At 36.1% G+C, this 20,098-nt stretch overlaps 1 protein-coding gene across 8 annotated transcripts in view; it reads left to right on the top strand.

Moving 5' to 3' along the window:
- TBC1D32 (TBC1 domain family member 32) overlaps positions 1 to 20,098 on the top strand; it is a 204,315-nt gene that overhangs the window by 88,036 nt on the left and 96,181 nt on the right. For all 8 annotated transcript variants that reach the window (XM_045057969.1, XM_045057971.1, XM_011282635.4 and 5 more), the window contains 2 exons: positions 4,251 to 4,367; positions 17,381 to 17,469. In XM_045057969.1, the coding sequence (XP_044913904.1) occupies positions 4,251 to 4,367; positions 17,381 to 17,469 (206 nt within the window). The remainder of the gene's footprint in view (positions 1 to 4,250; positions 4,368 to 17,380; positions 17,470 to 20,098) is intronic.

The following is a 20,098-nucleotide window of genomic DNA, read 5'->3' as shown; positions in this document are numbered from 1 at the left end:
GTATTGTCTGCCCTCAGAACCATTTTCCTTCATAGCTTTCTATCTGTAAGGTAAAATGCAATTCCTATTACTTTTCTGGAAAAACTTTGTTCTTTTTCCTAGAGGATGAAGGTAGAGCTCATCAACATAGCACGTCTCCTCCTGCCTACCTGCCTGCTACTTTGCAGTCCTAGCTCTCCTCTCCCTTCTCTGTGCTGTATAGTGTCCTCTTCCCAATGTCCTTCCATCCGTCTCAGTAGTATAGCACCATCAGATCATTTAGAGAGCCATTTTAAATGATCTAATAGTATATCTGTCCTGTATTACACTGTGAGCCCTTGAGGGCAGGGACCATTTCTTTATTCATTCATATTTTTTATTGGTAGTATGTGGCATAATTGCTCAGAAGCAGCTAGTGTTAAAATATTTTGAATTAATAAGTAAATAGATGATCATTATCAACCTGAAAGAGTTTTAATTCATAAAAAAAGTATTTGATCTTGGGTAATTTTTTTTTAAGTTTATTTATTTTGAGAGAGACAGAGCACAAGCAGGGGAGGGGCAGAGAGTATCCCAAGCACGTTCTGCTGTGCCAGCTGTGGAGCCTGATGTTGGGCTCGAACCTACAGACCATGAGATCATTACCTGAGCCAAACCAAGAGTCGGATGTTTAACTGAGTGAGCCACCCAGGCAACCATGATCTTGGATTTTAAAATGCTTTAGTCTCAGAATGCCTGGGTGGCTCAGTTGGATGGATGTACAACTCTTTGATTTTAGCTCAGGTCAAGATCTCATGGTCTCTGTGTTGGGCTCTGTGTGGACAATACAGTCTGCTTGGGACTCTCTCTCTCCCTGTCTCTCTTCCCCTCTGTTGCTCACTCTCTCAAAATAAACAAACATTAAAATGCTATAGTTTCAAAATATATCAAATATTTGACCTTCCATTTGTTTCCGTACTGTTATTTTACAAAACCTCATTTTCTTCAAGACTTTGAAATAAAATGTTTTGTGCTAACAAATTTTAGGATAATTAATGTCTGATATTAGCAATATCTTAATGATGTTTCTGTGGGTACTCATGATTATGTTATAAATATTTTCTTGAGTTCTACATGTACTTATTAAACCATCACAATTTTAAAGATGCTTATGTCTTTTAAAAATGCTCATTGTATGAAAAATGCATTTTTCTCCAGAGACAAGCTGCTGAAATCTTCTCAAGTTTCTTTTAAATTGTTTAGCTTGTTTTGTTCAAATATAATTACTGAATTGTTTTTACCTGAAGTTCTATATAAAACCTTATCAGAAGTTTTCATGATTCTGTGTGGTCCACATTATTTTATTTCTTAGATATAGGTAGGGAAGTTTTCATGTTTACCCATGGAATTCTTCATGTGCAAAGAATACAAAAACTCTCAATATAGTATTGATATGTAATCTGTAAAGACCATGTGCCTTTTTGGACAATGTCAAATGTCCATAATAAATGTCAAAATTGGCACTTAAGAGTTTCTTGAAAAAAAAATAAGTTTCTTATATCTGTCATTGTTATAATAGATGGGAAGGACTCATTTAGGGCACCTAGGTGGGTCAGTCAGTTAAGCGTCCAACTTGGCTCAGGTCGTGATCTCATGATTCATGAGTTTAAGCCCCACATTGGGCTCTTTGCTCTCAGCACAGAGCCCACTTCAGATCCTCCCTCTTTCTCTCTCTCTCTCTCTCTCTCTCTCTCTCTCTCTCTGCCCCTCCCCGCTCACACACACTCACAAACACTCACTCTCTCTCTCTCTTTCAAGAATAAATAAACATTACAAAAAATAATAAGGGGCGCCTGGGTGGCGCAGTCGGTTAAGCGTCCGACTTCAGCCAGGTCACGATCTCGCGGTCCGTGAGTTCGAGCCCCGCGTCAGGCTCTGGGCTGATGGCTCAGAGCCTGGAGCCTGTTTCCGATTCTGTGTCTCCCTCTCTCTCTGCCCCTCCCCCGTTCATGCTCTGTCTCTCTCTGTCCCAAAAATAAATAAACCGTTGAAAAAAAAATTAAAAAAAAAATAATAAGACTCATTTATAACTACATATTGGATTAATATTCAGGACACATAAATTATTTACATGCTTAAATTATAAAGCATTTTCTGTTTATTTTTAGCTTATGTTTTTTATAAATTAAATGAATAATAAAAATATATGAAGTCTGTCTATCTTAATCACCTTTGTAGTCAACAACTTGGTGATTAGTACATTTTTCCTAGGTGGTTTCATAGGTGGCCATGAACTCTCTAGTTTTCCTGCCATTTATTTTACTTATAATTGATAGATATATTCCTTAAACATCCTTTCCTTGATGCTAGTTTTTTCCCTCTATACTGATCACTTCTTGCATAGTGTTCCTTAGATAAGCATTCAGTAAATGGCAACCAGTTTATTAAATTTAGTTATTCTACTTTATGATCACTTTATTGCTATCCAAATGATACCAGCTTTAAATAATGAATGTGTGGATTATGTTCTTCTTAGAAATGGTTAGAAATTCCATCTTCATTTTATGGAATATTCATGGTAAAAAATGGAAGCTTTTAAAGAGCTCATTTTTCATTCTACAACACTATTTGTTAAAACTCACTGTGTTAAATATAGTCACTATAACCGCTGTTATTTGTAAGGAATATTGCATTTAGTATAAGGGTGGAGGAGGGGATAAAGGAGACTCTACCTTCCAAGTCCTCAAACAAGAACTATGTAGCAATGGTGACATTGTTAAATAGTGTCTGAAGATTATACTAGGTTTTTAATGAGTAACCTAACCATGAAAGTAAGAAAATGGCGATTAGTTCTGCTACCAACTCTCTGGTTGCATGTCTTTGGCCAAGTCACTTAACTTCTCTGGTCCTTAAGTTTTTCATCTATTAAATGAGAGATTAACTGTTCTTTAAAAATTTCTCATGTTCTGATTATAGTGAAAATTCTTAATTTGATTCTCAAATTTTCTGAATCTAGAAAAAAGTTTTTAAAATGACAAGGAGAAAAGTTAATAGTTACAAAAAGTAAATTAATACAATACAAATGAAACAAGAATTGGCAGAATACAAGGCTTCTAGATGTGAATAGAGTTCATTAGAAAGTCTTCCAGAAAAAATTGTGGCATTTTTCTAGATGTGAAGTGGGATACAGAGTAAGTGGGAGGGCAGGAGGACCATGTTGGTAGGATAAAAAGTTTCCATATGCGGCAGTCACTTGAAGGAGACCACAGGCAGTTTCAGCTGACTGAAATGGTGACTTCCTGCTGAGGGATAATGGGAAAGGAGGCTTTTGACTGTGTGAAGAGAAGAAAGGTATCAATTAGTAAGGTGCCTTGAAAGTCATGCTAAGGAGCTTATTAGACTTGATGGTTAGTGATGGGAAACCACTGCATGCTTTTGTGCAGGGATCCAAATACTCAGGTTGCTTTTAGTAAGACGAAATGAGAATGAGAGGTTAAAAACTTCGTGGAGAGATTAATTTATTAAGATTGCACCAGAAAATGAGCTGGTTTTGATAGGAAAGCCATGACTTTTAAAAATTAACTATAATATTTAGATTAGTTGGATTTCCAATGAATGTAAAGGGTAAAGATGGCCTTGTGATCTGAGTGCAAGTATATATAGAACTTATCATTTTGCTTCAGAGCCCCAAAGTGTTACTCTCTTGTATTTCTTACACATTGATTATTACAATGCAAAGAGTGAGAAAGATAGATCATTTCATTTTTTCCTAAAAACCAAACTTATTGGGGTGCTTGGGTGGCTCGGTTGAGCATCTGGCTTTGGCTCGGGTCATGATGTCACGGTCCTTGAGTTTGAGCCCCTCATTGGGCTCTGTGCTGACAGCTCAGAGCCTGGAGCCTGCTTCAGATTCTGTGTCTCCTTCTCTCTCTCTACCCCTCCCCCACTCGCGCTCATTCTCTCTCTCTCTCTCTCTCTCTCTCTCTAAATAAATAAATAAATAAACATTAAAAAAAAACTTTTCAAGAGATACAAGACATTTTATAACCTTTTCCAACTCTTGTATATTCTGTTACTATTGCTATGTGTTATCAGCACATAGATTATTGCTGATGTTAACTATTTGGTACTTAACATGCATATAATTCACATTTATGTGGATTAATTAGGTTTATTAAAAAAATTAACCCTCACAGTTATAGTCCTATAAAACTATGTTTGTGACTGTTTTATGGATGTGGTTGAAAAAATGAAGCGTTTAAATGACTGTGTTTTCTCTCTTCTCTGCCTAGTGTTTTCTAGGACTGGTGAACTTGTTACCTTATCCTGCTGTTTATGAGCTGGTAGGCAATCGAGAGCTTCCTAATAAAGCAGAATATTCTCTTCGTGAAGTCCCAACATGTGTTATTGTAAGTCATTTTCTTTTAGCCTTTACCTTTTATAAATGAGATTTGTAGTACAATGCAGTTTGATAGAAAAAAAGGAATGTTACTGGGGCACCTGGGTGGCTCAGTCCATTAAGTGTCGACTTCAGCTCAGGTCATGATCTCACTGTTCGTGGGTTCGAGCCCTGTTGGGCTGTGTGTTGACAGCTCAGAGCCTGGAGGCTGCTTCAGATTCTGTGTCTCCCTGTCTCTCTGCCCCTCCCCCACTCATGCTCTGTCTCTCCCTCTCTCTCAAAGATAAATAAACATAAAAAAGTTAAAAAAGAAGGAACATTATTTAATGGCATTTAAAGGCTGATTTGATTTACCCATGGAATGTTAGCTCTGAATTATCTCTGCATGGAATTTTTGATCCAGGTCGCCCAAAAGTTACAGTACCTACTGGAATACAAAGTTAATGCTCCCCAACCAGGAAAGAAACTTGGCATAAATAGAAATATGTATGGTTTATATTATTAGTCACACTAGTATTGCTTCCTCATTGGTTAGGGTAATTAGGATTAAATTATATCCAAGGGGTCCAATACATTTTTTGCTTATATTTTAATGAACTACATCATACTACCCCATGAGGGCAGTATATACATATTTATTTGAGACTTTTTTCATATTCATACTCCCAAATGGGTAACTTTTCTTAATCATTTAGAGATATTTAATTCCTCATCTTTGGGTAAGTTTATAAATTAAATACACAAAATAATGTATATTCGTGTATTCATGAAGACTTAACACTCAAATTCTATGAATCTTATTTTGTGGACACTTTGTCATATGTGTTATTGTTTTTTCTATAGTTTTGCCCATTTGAATACTTTTAACCCTAAACATTTTCTTTTTTCTTTAATTTTTTTTAATGTTTATTTTTGAGAGAGAGAGTGAGACAGAGCATGAGTGGGGAGGGGCAGAGAGAGAGGGAGACAAAGAATCTGAAGCAGGCTCCAGGCTCTGAGCTGTCTTCACAGAGCCCAACGTGGGGCTCAAACTCATGAACCGCAAGATCGTGACCTGAGCTGAAGTTGGATACTCACCTGACTGAGCTACCCAGGCGCCCCTAAACATTTTCATTTTTTAAAACTTTCTGTACTCTTGGAGTTTTTCGATAATTTTATGAACAAAATATAAAGATAGGTACTTCTGTTGTTGAGTTTTTAATTTATATTTTCCTTGAAGTGTTTCACTTTTATCTTGTGCTTACTTATATCTCAGCACTTCTTAAGTAGTTTTACAATGAGCAATATAGGTGTTTTGTCTTCCTTACTACACCGTGAGTGCCTGGGAGCAAGTAGGATATTGTAGTCCTTCTTATCATCTATCTAGCACATAGATGTCCAGTGAATAGTTTTTTTTTAAATATTCATAAAATTATTGCCTTTGTTGAAATCAATTAGGGGAAACAAATGCATATTAGTTGCATTATTTAATCTAGAACAAATGGCTTGTATGTTCTCAAGTTTCATTGATATCTATAGTGTGTATTCAAAGATTATCTTTACACTTAGGGAAGGTTTTTGTCTTTTAGTCTTAAAACACTTAACTGCAAATAGTTTTGTTATTCTACTTCTCCAAATGGATATTACATTTTAACCACGTAGAAGAATAGCTACTTCTCATCATTTAAACGTGTTTAAAGTCTCCTATTAAAAACAAAGAACATCTCCCTTGACCTGTGTCTTCTTATAGCTACTATCCTATGGTTTTCTTCTCCTTCCTTCCTCCCCCCCCCCCAAAAAAAAAAACGAACCTCCTAAAAAAATTAACTATACTTGAAGTCTCTACTTCTTTCTCTTCTGTCAACTCTGGAAAGCACTATAATCTGGCATCTTGTTCAACTACTTAACTGAAACTGTTCTGCCAAAAGTCAGAATAAATACAGAAGTTCTTAATCCACTGAAACTTCTTCCTTCCTTTAACCTAATTTACCACCTGGCAGCTTTCAGCACAGTTGATCCACTGTTCTGTGTCGCTCTCTCCTATGACTGTGGCACTTCTTCTGTTTCTCTTCCACCTCCTATGGTCTTATCTATAGAGTCTCCTTTGTGGAGACTTCCTTTGTATTCTCTTTTTCTGCCTTCTGTCCTCCAGATTGATCTTCTCCAATACTGTGGCTTTTAGTTGTTTACTGACAGCTCTCTGACCTATATCGCTCACCTCGCTGTCAGATCTATACTCAGATTTCTGCCAGATAATGAACATCTGAAAACTCATGGGCATCTTAGTCTTACCACTTCTATAGCTGAATATAATTTTTTTCTATCCTAAATCAATTTCATTTCCAATTTTCCTATCTCAGCATATGGCACCATCTTCACAGTGATTGAACTAGAAACTTGGAAGTCATTGTTGACTTCATTCTATACATGTAATTAATCACCATTTATAGATTGTTTCCTTCCTAATGACTAGATCTTGTTTACTTTTTTCTATTCATGTTAAGACCACCTTAGCTCAGACCCGCATTTCCTTCTTTTTTTTTTTTTTTTTTTTTTTTATTCTCAAGTTAGCTAACATACAGTGTAGTCTTGGCTTCAGGAGTAGATTCCTGTGATTCATCACTTACATACAATGTCCAGTGCTCATCCCAACAAGTGTCCTCCTCAATGCCTATCACCCATTTTTCCTACCCTACCCCTAGCTCTCCACCCCCATCAAACCTCAGTTTGTTCTCTGGATTTAAGAGTCTTTTAGGGTTTGCCTCCCTCTGTTATCTTATTTTTCCTTCCCTTCCCCTATGGTCATCTGTTAAGTTTCTCAAATTCCACATATGAGTGAAATCATATGATATCTGTCTATCTCTGACTGCCTTATTTCACTTAGCATAATACCCTCCAGTTCCATTCACATCATTGCAAGTGGCAAGATTTCATTCTTTTTCGTTGCCGAGCAGTTTTCCATTGTATATACAAACCACATCTTCTTTATCCATTCATCAGTTGATGGACGTTTGGGCTCTTACCATAATTTGGCTATTGTTGATAGTGTTGCTATAAACATTGGGGTGCATGTGCCCCTTCAAATCAGCACTCTGTATCCTTTGGATAAATTCCTACTAGTGCAATTTCTTGGTTGTAGGGTAGTTCTATTTTAATTTTTTAAGGAACCTCCATAGTATTTTCCAGAATGGCTGTACCAGTTTGCTTTCCCACCAACAGTGCAAAAGTTTTCCCCTTTCTTCACATCCTCACCAACATTTGTTGTTTCCTGAGTTGTTGATTTTAGCTACTCTGACTGGTGTGAGGTGGTATCTCATTGTGGTTTTGATCTGTATTTCCCTGATGATGAGTGATGTTGAGCATTTTTTCATGTGTCTGTTAGCCATCTGGATGTCTTCTTTGGAGAAATGTCTATTCATGTCTTTTGCTCATGTCTTCACTGGATTATTTGTTATTCAGCTGTAAAGTTTGGTTAAGTTCTTTATAGATTTTTGATACTAACCCTTTATCTGATATGTCCTTGGCAAATATCTTTTCCCATTCCGTTGGTTGCCTTTTAGTTTTGTTGATTATTTTCTTTGCAGTGCAGAAGATTTTCATCTTGATGAGGTCTCAAGAGTTCATTTTTGCTTTTATTTCCCTTGCTGTGGCCAGGGTCAAAGAGGTTGCTGCCTATTTTCTCCTGTAGGATTTTGATAGTTTTCTGTCTCACATTTAGGTCTTTCATCCATTTTGTATATATTTTTGTGTATGGTGTAAGAAAGTTCAAACCCTCATTTCTTGTCTAGATTACTTCAGTGTGATCCTGTTTTTTTCCCTCTTGTCTCAACCTGTAAATTATCCTCATGCTAATTTATTTTCAAAGTGATCCTTTAGAAATGAAAACTGGATGCAGTAATTCTATTTAAAATCTTTGCTGATTTCCCTTTACCTCCATGTGTAGTTATATTCCTTTGCATGACATACAGTTTCTCCTTGTTTCTCAAAGCCTTCTTTTTTCTCTTGTCACCTTCCACTCTCTGACCTCCAGGATCTTTAGACAGTTTCTTCCTTTCTCTGGAATCTGGAAGCTATATAACCTTGCCTTTTGACTAGATAGTATCTCCTCATTTTTCCTGCTTTACTCTTTCTGTGAAGTCTTCTCATATGTCACATTATTTTATAATTATTTTTGCATTTGTTTCCCCTTATAGTTCCATGAGAAGAGGAACTACATTTTGTCTTTTGCCCTGAAAGTCTAGCAAGTTGGTTGTTTTGTTTTTCTTTTGCTACTGTGAGCATGGTAGGTTCTCAGTAACTTCACTGTTTAATTAATGATTTATTAACTCTTAATGAGTTTGGCTCTTCTTAGGCTTTATTTAAAATAATTTGAATTCAGTATCTGTCTCATTGGGAGTTCCATGGCATGAACCTTAGGAAGTTAAACTGAGGAGGGGTGTGTGTGTGTGTGTGTGTGTGTGTGTGTGTGTGTGTGTGTGTTTGCACATGGGCTTTCTTTTGTGGACACTTTCAAACTTAAAAAAAAAATGGTATAATGAACTCCCATATACTCAACACTAAACTGCAGCTTTTGTCACCGTTCTGTCAGTGTCTCTATTTGTCTCCAGTTTCCTTTACTCCTGCATTTTGCTTGTTTGTTTGTTTTTTTTCCTGGACAATTATAAAGCATATTTTGGGCATAATGTCATTTTATCTGTAAATAAATAAGTATGCATCTCTAATAAGGACCTCTGTTTTTCCTTTTTTTTTTGAATTACTGCCTTGTAAACCCTTGTGGCTTTAGTCATATCCAAGATGTTAGCTATAATCCCTTAATATTATCTAATAAGTTTTCTATATAAGTTTCCTTTTTATTGAAGATGTCTTTTTTTTTTTCTTTTTATGGTTGGCCAAGTCATGATCCAAACAAAATATATAAATTGTATTTAGTTATTATGTCTTTTAAGTCTTTATTCTAAAACTGTTCTGTGTCCATGCCCTTGATTTATTGGAAAACTGGTTATTTGTCCTGGGTTGCATTGATTCACTATTTCACCAGGAGATATGAAATGGTGATTCTAGTTCTGCCATTCTTTGTGTATTTAACTGGAATTGTTTAATAAAGGAAAACCTAAAAAAGTTTCTTATAAGAATATCAGATTAAATGCTTGACTATTTAGATATTCTCAGAGTAGTGAATTGGTGCTCTAGTAATCTCCAAAAGGGATGTTTTATTATTATTTCCATATAATAATTACCATAACGTATACCATATATATATATGTATGTTTCAATCCAGTGAAGTCATTATTGCTTTTTTTTTTTTTTTCAGTTTATTTATTTACTTGGAGAAAGAGAGAGAGAGTGAGAGAGAAAGTAAGCAGGAGAGGGGTAGAGAGAGCAGGAGAGAGAGAATCCCAAGTAGGAGATTCCCGAAATAGGGCTGGAACCCACAAACTATGAAATCATGATCTGAGCTGAAATCGAGTCAGATGCTAAACTGACTGAGCTACTCAGGTGCCCCAGTAATCTTGCTTTTGATACTCAAGATGTTCCTTTGACTGCTGAGTCCTTTTGACTTGTACTTATTCCTGTTTGATATATTTCTTTCTCATATAAGATGCTCCAGGCTCATTGTATACATTTTCTAGCTCAGACCTGGAATCCACCATCTTCAAAGAGTTGTTGTTTTTTTTTTTATTAGGAATTGCTAGTTAGAAGCTGTAACTTGGAAACTAGAAATATTCATTGTTTAGGGTTCTCATTATTTCTAGTCCTTTTGGGGGATAGCTGAGGAGAATAAGTATTTTGTTTTTTAAGTTTATTTATTTTGAGAGAAAGAGAGCACACAAGCAGGGGAGGGGTAGAGAGAGAAGGAGAGAGAGAATCTCAAGCAGGCTCCATGCTGTCAGCACAAAGCCTGATACTGGGCTCGATCTCACGAACCATGATATCATGACTTGAGCTGAAATCAAGAGTTGGATGCTTAACTGACTGAGCTACCCAGGTGCCCCAGTATTTATTATTTTTTTTAGAAGAGAAATTCATCATGAACCTATATTAATATTTTTTCATATATTTTTCTTTTACCAAAAAGCTTGGTTACTAATAACATGAACAAAACTACTTACTTGCTTTTATTGTACAATGTACATATAATAGTTATAAGATTAGTGCATACATATTGACATTTCATTTCAGTTAATTTTGTCCTTAGAATATATGCCACCAAGGATTTACAATCAAAATAAATCAAAACAAATGCCTGGTTATGCCACTAACTTGATAGATTTGTTTCAGAATGTTTTAAATTGAGAGGTGGTTTTATCTTTTGCCTTAATTTTGTCTTTTCAATTATTACATGATTAATGTTCTTTTAAAGTTTGTGATTCCAATATATAACAAGGTATATTTATAGAAAGTGCTTATGTATGAATCCCCTTTGTTCTTTTTCCCCATGTGTTTGATCTTCACTATATAGCCACTAGTTCTGTGTAGCTATTTAAATTTATATTAATTACAACTCAATAAAGCTAGAAACTTTTTTCCTTTCGTTTCTATCAACACTTCAGGTTTTCAAGTGCCCACTAGCCGTAGATGGCCAATGCCTACCACATTGGGTAGCACAGAGAGAACATTTCCATCATTGCAGAAAGTAGTATTTTATAGCACTGCCTTATAGCTAACACGTTTTGTTAGTTTTTGGTTTATCCTTCAACTGTTACATTAAAAAAGAATATATTTTATTCCCGTTCAGACTTAAGCAAAAGATAGTATGCTATAAACAATGTTTCTTTTAATTCTTTGTCTTTTAGATTACTATATAGAAGTATATAGAGCTCTTCCCTTACCCTTTTTAACAAATGCATAATACAGTGGTGTATGGATGTGCTGGGGTTTATACATCCAGTCATCTACTGGTGCTCACTTGGGTTCTTTAAGTTTTTGTCATTATAAGTTATGCCTCAATTAATAGCTTGACTTATATTTATTATATTTACCAGTATGCCTATGTATATATATATTTTTTCGTTGCTGCATAACAAATCGCTACCAACTTGGCACATTAAAACTACCCATTTATGAGCTCACGGTTTTGCATGTCAGAAGTCTAGCACTGTGTGCCTGGGTTTTCTGCTGAGAGTATTATAAACCTGAAATCAAGGTGTTGGCCAGATTAAGTGTTCATCTGGAGGCCCTGGGAGAAAAATTCAATTCCAAATTAATTCTGGGGAGAGGGAAGTTTCTTAGGTTTTAGGACTGAAGTGCCTGGTTTCCTGCTGGCACTTGGAGCACCAGGTATTGTTCCTGGAGCTTTGTACTGTGGCCCCATTCCTATTTCAACTGTGAACAACCTCCCTGGTGGGAGATTCCTCTCATGCTTTGAGTCTCTTTGACTTTGTTTTCTGTGACCAGCCTGAGAAAATTCTTTGCTTGTAAATGGCTCCTGTGATAATATCAGAGCCACTCTGTTAATTTTTTTTTTTTTTTTTTTGAGAGAGAATGCATGAGCGGTAGAGGGAGAGAGAGAAAATCTTAAGCAGGCTTCACAGAGCCCAACTCAAGCCTTGATCTCACAACCCTGACCTGAGCTGAAATTGAGTTGGATGCTTAACTGACTGAGCCACCTAGGTGCCCTGATAATCTCCTATTTTAAAATCAATTAAGGACTTCTGCAAAAAATCTCTTCACAGCAATACGTGCATTAGGTTTAAGAATCTTGGGGCCATCTTAAATTCTGCTATTTTAGTATCATTGGGCTAGATTTCTAGAAGTGGGATCATTGTGTTGAAAGGTAAGTTCATTTGTAATTTTGGTATGCATCACTAGATTTCCATCCATAGAGAATAATCCTCTGCTTTCCCATCAATGAGATACTGTAGTGACTGTTTTCTAGCAGCTTCATTAAGAAGTTTATATGATCAGACATTCAGATATTTGTCTGACAAGAGAAAAGTATTAGTATATGTTTTTCTCATGAACAGAACATTTTTTCATATGCTTAATGGCCATTGACTTCTTCTCATTGGTCTTTCAATTTGTTTTTACTATTTTTCTATTTGTGTTCTCTTTCTTACTTTTAAGGAATTCATTATATTTTGGGGATGTTAGGCCTTAACTTCTCACGATTTCATATCAATTATCTACCAAAATTCTAGGCCCTACAAACAACTTTCAAGTTGTACTTTAGTAAATTAAAGGTCAATGACACAAAATACTCTTTCCCTCTAACACATACAATCTTTGATTGCTTTTCAGTTCTTATCACTTAATTTGCAGTTAAATAAATGATGTATTAGGTGGGACCCCTTTGGTTATTGAGAAACTCAGTTTGAATTAGTTTTAGCAGAAGAGGAAATTTATTGACTCACAATTTTCCAGATCTAAACAGTATCTGCAGCTTGTGTGGTTGCAAGGTGAGAGATAGCTGGGAAACAAAGATGCCAGTACAAGTGACAGGAGTAATCCATATTAGCTAATTATAGTTCCCTTAACATAACTGTGGAGTGTAAACAATGAATTAACCGAAGGAAGAACTTGCTAATTGTCGAAGCTGACTAAAGTGGGGTTCTGTGGGATTCTGTGAGTTCCTCATCCTGAGTTGTTCTTGGTGGAAGTTCTTGGTGGGGTTCTGTGGGATTCTGTGAGTTCCTCATCCTGAGTTGTTCTTGGTGGAAGTAATGTAAATCGGATCCAAGGACCTTTGGATGGTTGTAGTACATGATCTTTCAGCTCTTTTTTCCATGATAAGAATATGTTTGCAGTACTTGGCATAATGCTTGGCACAGAGTAGATGTGCAGTATATGCTAAATAAAATACTTGTGGACTTCATTATGCCACAGTACAAAAAACAAAACAAAACACAGGGACAAGTAGAAATAGAACTTTGAATGTAGTCAGGTCCACCTCTGTCTGTCTCTCTATGTCCACTTGCCCTGTTACCGCCCACTATCTTGGTTTTATTGAAAGCTGTACATCGTGTAGTGGTTAAAAGATTGCATTCTGAAGCCAGACTGCCTGGATTAGATTACCAGTTCTGCCTTTTATAAGCTATGTCACTTCAGACAAGATAAATTTTAGTTTTCTGTTAAAAGAGGGCAGTAAACATTCCTATCTCAAGGTTGTTGTGAGAATTAAATGAAATATAAAAGTTTAAATCACTGCTTGGCATATAAAAAAACGCTATATAATTGTCTGCTGTAATTATCATTAGTGCTTTCTTCTCCAGATGGTGTTCTCTGTTGGAGAGTACATGGGACTACCTGTCACTCTGTGCTGACATCTTCACCATCTCCCCTTGTCCTTGTTTCCTAAGGCTGCCATAACAAATTCCACACACTGTGTAGCTGAAAACAACAGAAATTTATTCTGTTACAGTTAGAGTCCAGGTGTTATAGGGCCACATTCCCTCCAGAGACTCCAGGGGGAGAATCCTTCTCTGCCTCTTCCAGCTTCTGGTTCCAGGCATTTCATGTCTTATTACCACATAACTCCAGTTTCTGCCTCCATCTTCACAGGGCTTTCTCCTTTCTCTGCCTTAAATTTCCCTTCGTCTTTTTCTTATAGGGATGTTTTTAACAGTCTTAAGGCCTATTTGGGTTAATCTAGGATGATTTTAGAATTGTTAATTATTTCTGAAAACACTTTTTCCAAATAGGGAACAGTCATAAGTTATTCCTTGTTTTTCTACTCTTGGATTAGGATATGGATGTATCGTTTGTTGGAGTCACAGTTTAGCTCAGTATGACACCAAACAGGAGAGTGGCCTTTTCCTCTACCTCACTGCTATAGATTGAATGTATACCCCCAAAATTCGTGTTTTGAAACTTAATCCCCAATGTGATATTTGGAAGTGGGCCTTTCGGAGGTGATTAATGCCTTTAAAAAAAAAAAGGCATGAGAAAAAAAAAAAGGCAGGGAAATTGCTCATCCCTTCTGCCATGTGAGGGCAAAGTGAAAAGAGGACTGTGAACTAGAAAGTGGATCCTTGCCAGAAAAAAAATCTTCTGGTGCCTTGATTTTTGGACTTCTCAGCATCCAGAACTATAAGAAATAAGATTTCTGTTGTTTATAAACCACCCAGCCTATGGTACTCTGTTATAGTGGCCAGAATGTACTGAGACCCGTCTGAGTTGAAAAATCCCAAGGAAGAACCTTACAGGTTGAGTTTTGTTGATGGATGTGCCTGGGCTAACCAGTCACAAGCCACTTCTAATGGTGCAGGTGCAGAAATACTGACATTTTGATCGACCTACCCCACACCTTTTTTTTTTTTTAATTTTATATAGAGAAAGCAGGGGAGGAGCAGAGGAGAGCAGAGAGAATCTTAAGCAGTCTCCATGCTCAGTGCAGAGCCGGATGCAGGGCTTGATCCCATAACCCTGGGATCATGACTGACTGAGCCACCCGGGTGCCCCCTCCTCCTCTTTCACTTATCTCTTTCTGAAGTAAAAAGGGTCAGATAACACAAACATGGCCATTGGGACACATGTAAACAGCGGGCAAACATGTATGTATTTATGTGAATGGATATTCCTTTGTTTTTCTACTCTTGGTCTCAGTTTGTCCTATTGAACTTGTTCTCCAGCTGGACAGTATCCTTTAAAGAGTTTCAGACTTGTTTTCCTTTTTCTTTTTTTCTTTTTCTTCTTCTTTTTTTCTTCTTTGTGTGTATGTGTGTGTGTGTATGTGTGAGTGTGAGTATGAGAGAGAGAGAGAGCATTGGCTCTTTGTTGGGAAGCTGCTGCTTGATTTAGAAAACTGATTGCCTTATTGACACACGTTGCAGAGCTTAGAAACTGAAGTTCTCCATAAGGCAGGCTTCTCAGGAGTTTAATTTTCTTCCCTAAGTGGTGATCCATCAATGTAATCTTCTTTAAAGAACAAATTATTTACCGTAACATTTGTTCTCTGAAAATGCATTATCGTTGATAGATCACTGCAATCTACTCTTCCATTAGCTTGCTGATAATACATTCTCTATCTCTTTTATTCTTAAAATATCTAGTACTTAAGATTTGAAACTACAACTTTATAGAGTCCCGGAGTGTCACTGGCTGTCAAAGTCTTAGTGAGCTTAGTGTTCAGATGATTGGACAAATTTCAGTCACCTATGCTAGTATCCTACTAATGAAGAGAAATCAATAGTAATCCTTCCAGAAGCTTCTATGCATAGAACAGACTGGCAGATTCTCTTCTCGTAGGTAAGAGAAAGCCAGTGATATGTAATTCTAGATTAATCTGTGAAGACTATAATAAAAACAGTGATAATCATTTCTTAAATTATTTTAAACAGTAAAAATATAGGAACACATAGCAAACAAGTTTCTCCATATGTACACTACAGAGACTACTTAATAGTATCCAGGTGGCTGAGAAGTCAAGGAGAACTCCATGGCTCCATCACCGTAGCTAAACAAGACTGTCAGAGAAGAAATTAGGAAAAAGGAGAGAGTGGGCAAATTATTGAAAATCTGAATATGAAGCTGGGAATATGAATGAGTTACTTAGCTCATGTTCTGTCATGTTTGAAACAAGGAATGCCCAGCTAAGAAGCAGACAAAATCACAGATTTTAAGATAGTAATCTTTTTATTCTTGTTAGGCAGCTGATTTTATATTTGCTGATTGTAAACTCTTGTGCTAGTATTTACACATTTTTACTAGATATCTGTAGAATGGTAATAAATGCATTCCTGAGTGTTATGTATAAACCTTTACTGTACAAGTTGACACTAAATCCAGTTTTTACTCTGTTTCAATTAGTATTTTTCAAATGTTATTTTCAGAGATTCATTACTTCCTCATCCTTGCAAAGTCATTTCCATGCCTCTTATTTGATGTTATGACATTTGCACTATCATCCACATAGACCTCAGTCAATATTGCATCACTTTACTCCCTAGCAAAACCTTCCTTTTATCTTACTGGTCGTGGAAATGTCTTCAGTTTGAACATACTGGAGGGTGGCAAGTTTCTTGGTCAGGAAAATGAACAATGAGAGAGACAAGTACTTATTTATGAATAAATTTTTTTAATGTTTTTTTTTTAATTTATTTTTGCGAGAGAGACACAAAGCATGAGCATGGGAAGGGCAGAAAGAGAAGGAGACACAGAACCCAAAGCAGGCTCCAGGCTCTGAGCTGTCAGCACAAAGCCCGACACAGGGCTGAAACCCACGAACTGGGAGATCATGACCTGAGCCAAAGTCAGACACTTAACTGACTGAATCACCCAGGTGCCCCTATGAATACATTTCTTAGACCTAAACCCAAAGATCTACACAAAGCAGAGCATTATAAAAAGAAAGACTTTTAGGGAGTGCTCGAAACTGTGCACATTGTAGGCTTACATTGTCAGTGCTTGAGATGGCGGGTGGCACCTGGCTCATCTGATTCTCTCAGCATTTGCATCATGATTTTAAGCCTGTCTACACATTGTAACAACTTGGGAATCTTTTAAAAGGATATGAATGCCAGAATCTTAACTCCCAAGGATAGTGACTTGCTGGGGTAGAGCCTGGGCATTATTTATATATGTATATTTATATATAATTTTTTTTTTACAGTTCTCTAAGTGCTTCCAATGTTCAATGAGGGTTGGAAACCACTGATTTACACGTGGAGAGACTATCAACAAAATCTCAGATAGCTACTAGATAAAACTAGCAGCCCACTGTTCATGCTTCACATGAAATCTTGTAGATTTCATATTTGGTTTTCAGACTAGTTTACATTTTCAGCAGTGTAATCAGTATTTAGCTGGCTGCATAAGTTGCTCACAGATTAGCAGAATGGGGTATAAACTAGTGATTCTCCACTTTGGGTAAACATTAGATGACTCATTTCGAGAGCTTTGACAAATCTTAATGTCCAGACACACCCAGACCAATTAATTCAGAATCTCTAGGGGTGAGACTTGGGCATTTAATAACTTTTTGTTTTCTACCTAGGTGATCAAATGTAAAGCCAAGTTTGAGAACCAAAGATCTAAATAAATATTTGTTGATTTTTTTTTTTAAATGACTTGTCCAGCATATTCTCACTCCAAGTCTTTCTTTTTCAGGATATTATAGATAGACTTATACTTTTGAATTCAGAAGCGAAGATTCGTTCTTTATTCAACTATGAACAGTCACACATCTTTGGTCTAAGGTAAGGTGCTAAATTTTACCTGAGATACATTTTCTTTTCTTCTTTTTTTTTAAATTTTTTTTTATTTGGTGAAATAGTGCAAGCATGAGAGAGGGAGGGAGGGGCAGAGAGAGAAAGAGAGAAAGAATCCCAAGCAGGCTCTACACTGTCAGCACAGAGCCTGATGCGGGGCTTGATCACAAACAGATCTGAGCCAAAACTAAGGGTGGGACACTTAACTGACTGAGCCACCCTGACGCCCCTTGAGATATATTTTCTATCTTGCAGAACAGTCAAGCATATATTCTATATACTTCCAAAAAATATTTAAAATAAGCTAATTTTAAGGATGTCTAAAAGTAATTTGTAACGTCATAGATAAAATAAATACAGCTATTAGGTTTTTATATTATGGCTTTTGGCTATGTTTAGGTTCTGTGTTATTACCATGTCTTTTGTTCAATTTACGTTACAAACACCTCTTTAAAAAGAGGCATTTTGCAGACTTTTCAGTTTACTCAGGAGTCAACTGGGGCTTCCCTGGGATTGTATTTGATGGCATTCCTTCCATAATAGAGACTTGAAAAGAAGCTTGAAAATACATGATTTATCTTGAGGCTCAAATTTTGCTCCTTGATGTTAACCATTACTCCTTAACTTCAGTTTCCCGAGGTTTAAATCTTTCTGGTAAACATTTTGGTCATATATAGACCTTTAATTTGTTTTCCTATCTATAAATTACCACTTTTAAAAACAGCTTTATTTAAGGCATTTTCTATTTTCAGAGGTTTGTGATTTTTTTTCCCCTTTCTACTAGCAAAGTCACTTTTTTAGACAACAGGGAGGGAGACAGTGAGAATGATCTACCTAAGAAATAAAGCAATTAGAATTTTCTAAAATTAGAATTTCTGATGGTAGTGTGTGTGTATATATATATATACATGTATATAATACATATTCAAATTGGTTTTTTTTTTTACCATTAATAGCTGTGCTTCATTTTTGGACTTTTTAGTTTAAAGAAGGTAGAAAAAACTGTAACTATTATAGTTCTTTGAATGGTGTGTCCTTCATCTCAAGATGTATTTTCACATTAAATTTTAACTTTTCATGTATAGTATCAGATATAACATATAGCAAGCAGTGATGAAGAATACTAAGAAAAATCTATTCAGTAGAACCTCCTTTTGCATTGCAGGTGTATTTCTGAGTTTTGTACTTATAGAATATAGATTCTGGCCTCTTGTTACTGATACAGTGAGTGAATGTTTTATTTTCTGTTTTTGTTTTTTTTGTTTTTTTTTTTTTACGTATAAAGAATAGTATTTTTCTCTAGAGTTCTTGTTTAAAAACAAAATGATTTTTAAGTCCTGTAAAAAGCAATCCAAGAAGTAACATGCTCCTGGGAATAAAATGTTAATTTGCATAGTGTGTGTTTTCTTCAAATGGAGTACAATAACCAAATGGAGTCATTTTGTTCTACATGAGAAACTTTGTCATCACATTGTTGATCGTGTACTAGAGTTTTGTAGCGTGATGGTTAGGTTAGCAACATGGCCTCTGGAGTCAGACTGTCTGCTCTTTGCTAGTTGTGTGAGGTGGGATCTCAGTTACCCCTCAGTAAAATGAAGGAAAATTATATTCTTTTCCTCACAGAGTTATTACGATAATTACATAAGAAAAATTAAAAGGACTTACTACAGTGCTTGGCATGTAGCAAGCACTACAAAAATGTTAGTAGTGAACGTAGTAGCAGTAGTACTTCAAGTGTGTCCTTACTTATGCTTGTTTTCTAGGAGTTTTGTGTTTTATTGGGAGGTTAATTTTGTCTTCATGTTTTCAGTAGCCCAGTAGTCTTCTACATGCTGCCAAGTAATTTGCTGTTTACAACATCAGCATTAAGACAAAGAAAATGACCAAATCACTTTTCTGAGGAAAATGTTGTATTTTATTTTTTGTGCTTGTTAACAGTTCTTTGACAATATATTTGTTTCATTGTATTTCAGAGTTCATCCTCCTTATATTTGGTTGTATTTTTTTGACATTTTTTTTAATGTTTATTCTTGAGAGAGAGAGAGAGAGAGAGAGAGAGAGAGAGAGAGAAAACATGAGTGGGGGAGGGACAGAGTGAGAGAGGGGCACAGAATCCAAAGCAGACTCCAGGCTCTGAGCGTTCAGCACAGAGCCCTATGCGAGACTCAACTCACAAGCCATGATCATGACCTGAACCGACTGAGCTACCTAGGCGCCCCTATTTGGTTATATTTTTAAGTCCTACTTTTGAAGTTACATAATTTCTTCTACTAATTTCAGTTTAGTGTTGGTCAGTGTGGTTCAGTAGTGATAATTTAGATAATAGCTTTGTACTATATAAATCTCATGTTTCTGTGTGTTTTTTGGATTCTTACCTGTATCATTTTCTTTACTTTCTACAGTTATTTTGTTTCCAGTTGTACAACTTTATTGTACTATTCCCTTTAATAGATCATCTCATTAACATATTTGCCTTCTACCTTTAGCGTTACTTGTTCCGTTCATCTTTTCCCTCTGAATAAGGGTAAGTTTCATACACTTTCTGTAGGTGTGCCACAGCACTTAGATGAGGCTAATATATGGCTTAGTGGCACATGGATTTTCACTTTTCAGTAGC

This window comes from Felis catus, chromosome B2, assembly GCF_018350175.1.
Source record: "Felis catus isolate Fca126 chromosome B2, F.catus_Fca126_mat1.0, whole genome shotgun sequence".
Classification (NCBI taxonomy): Eukaryota; Metazoa; Chordata; class Mammalia; order Carnivora; family Felidae; genus Felis; species Felis catus.
This window is presented reverse-complemented; position numbering and strand designations above follow the sequence as displayed.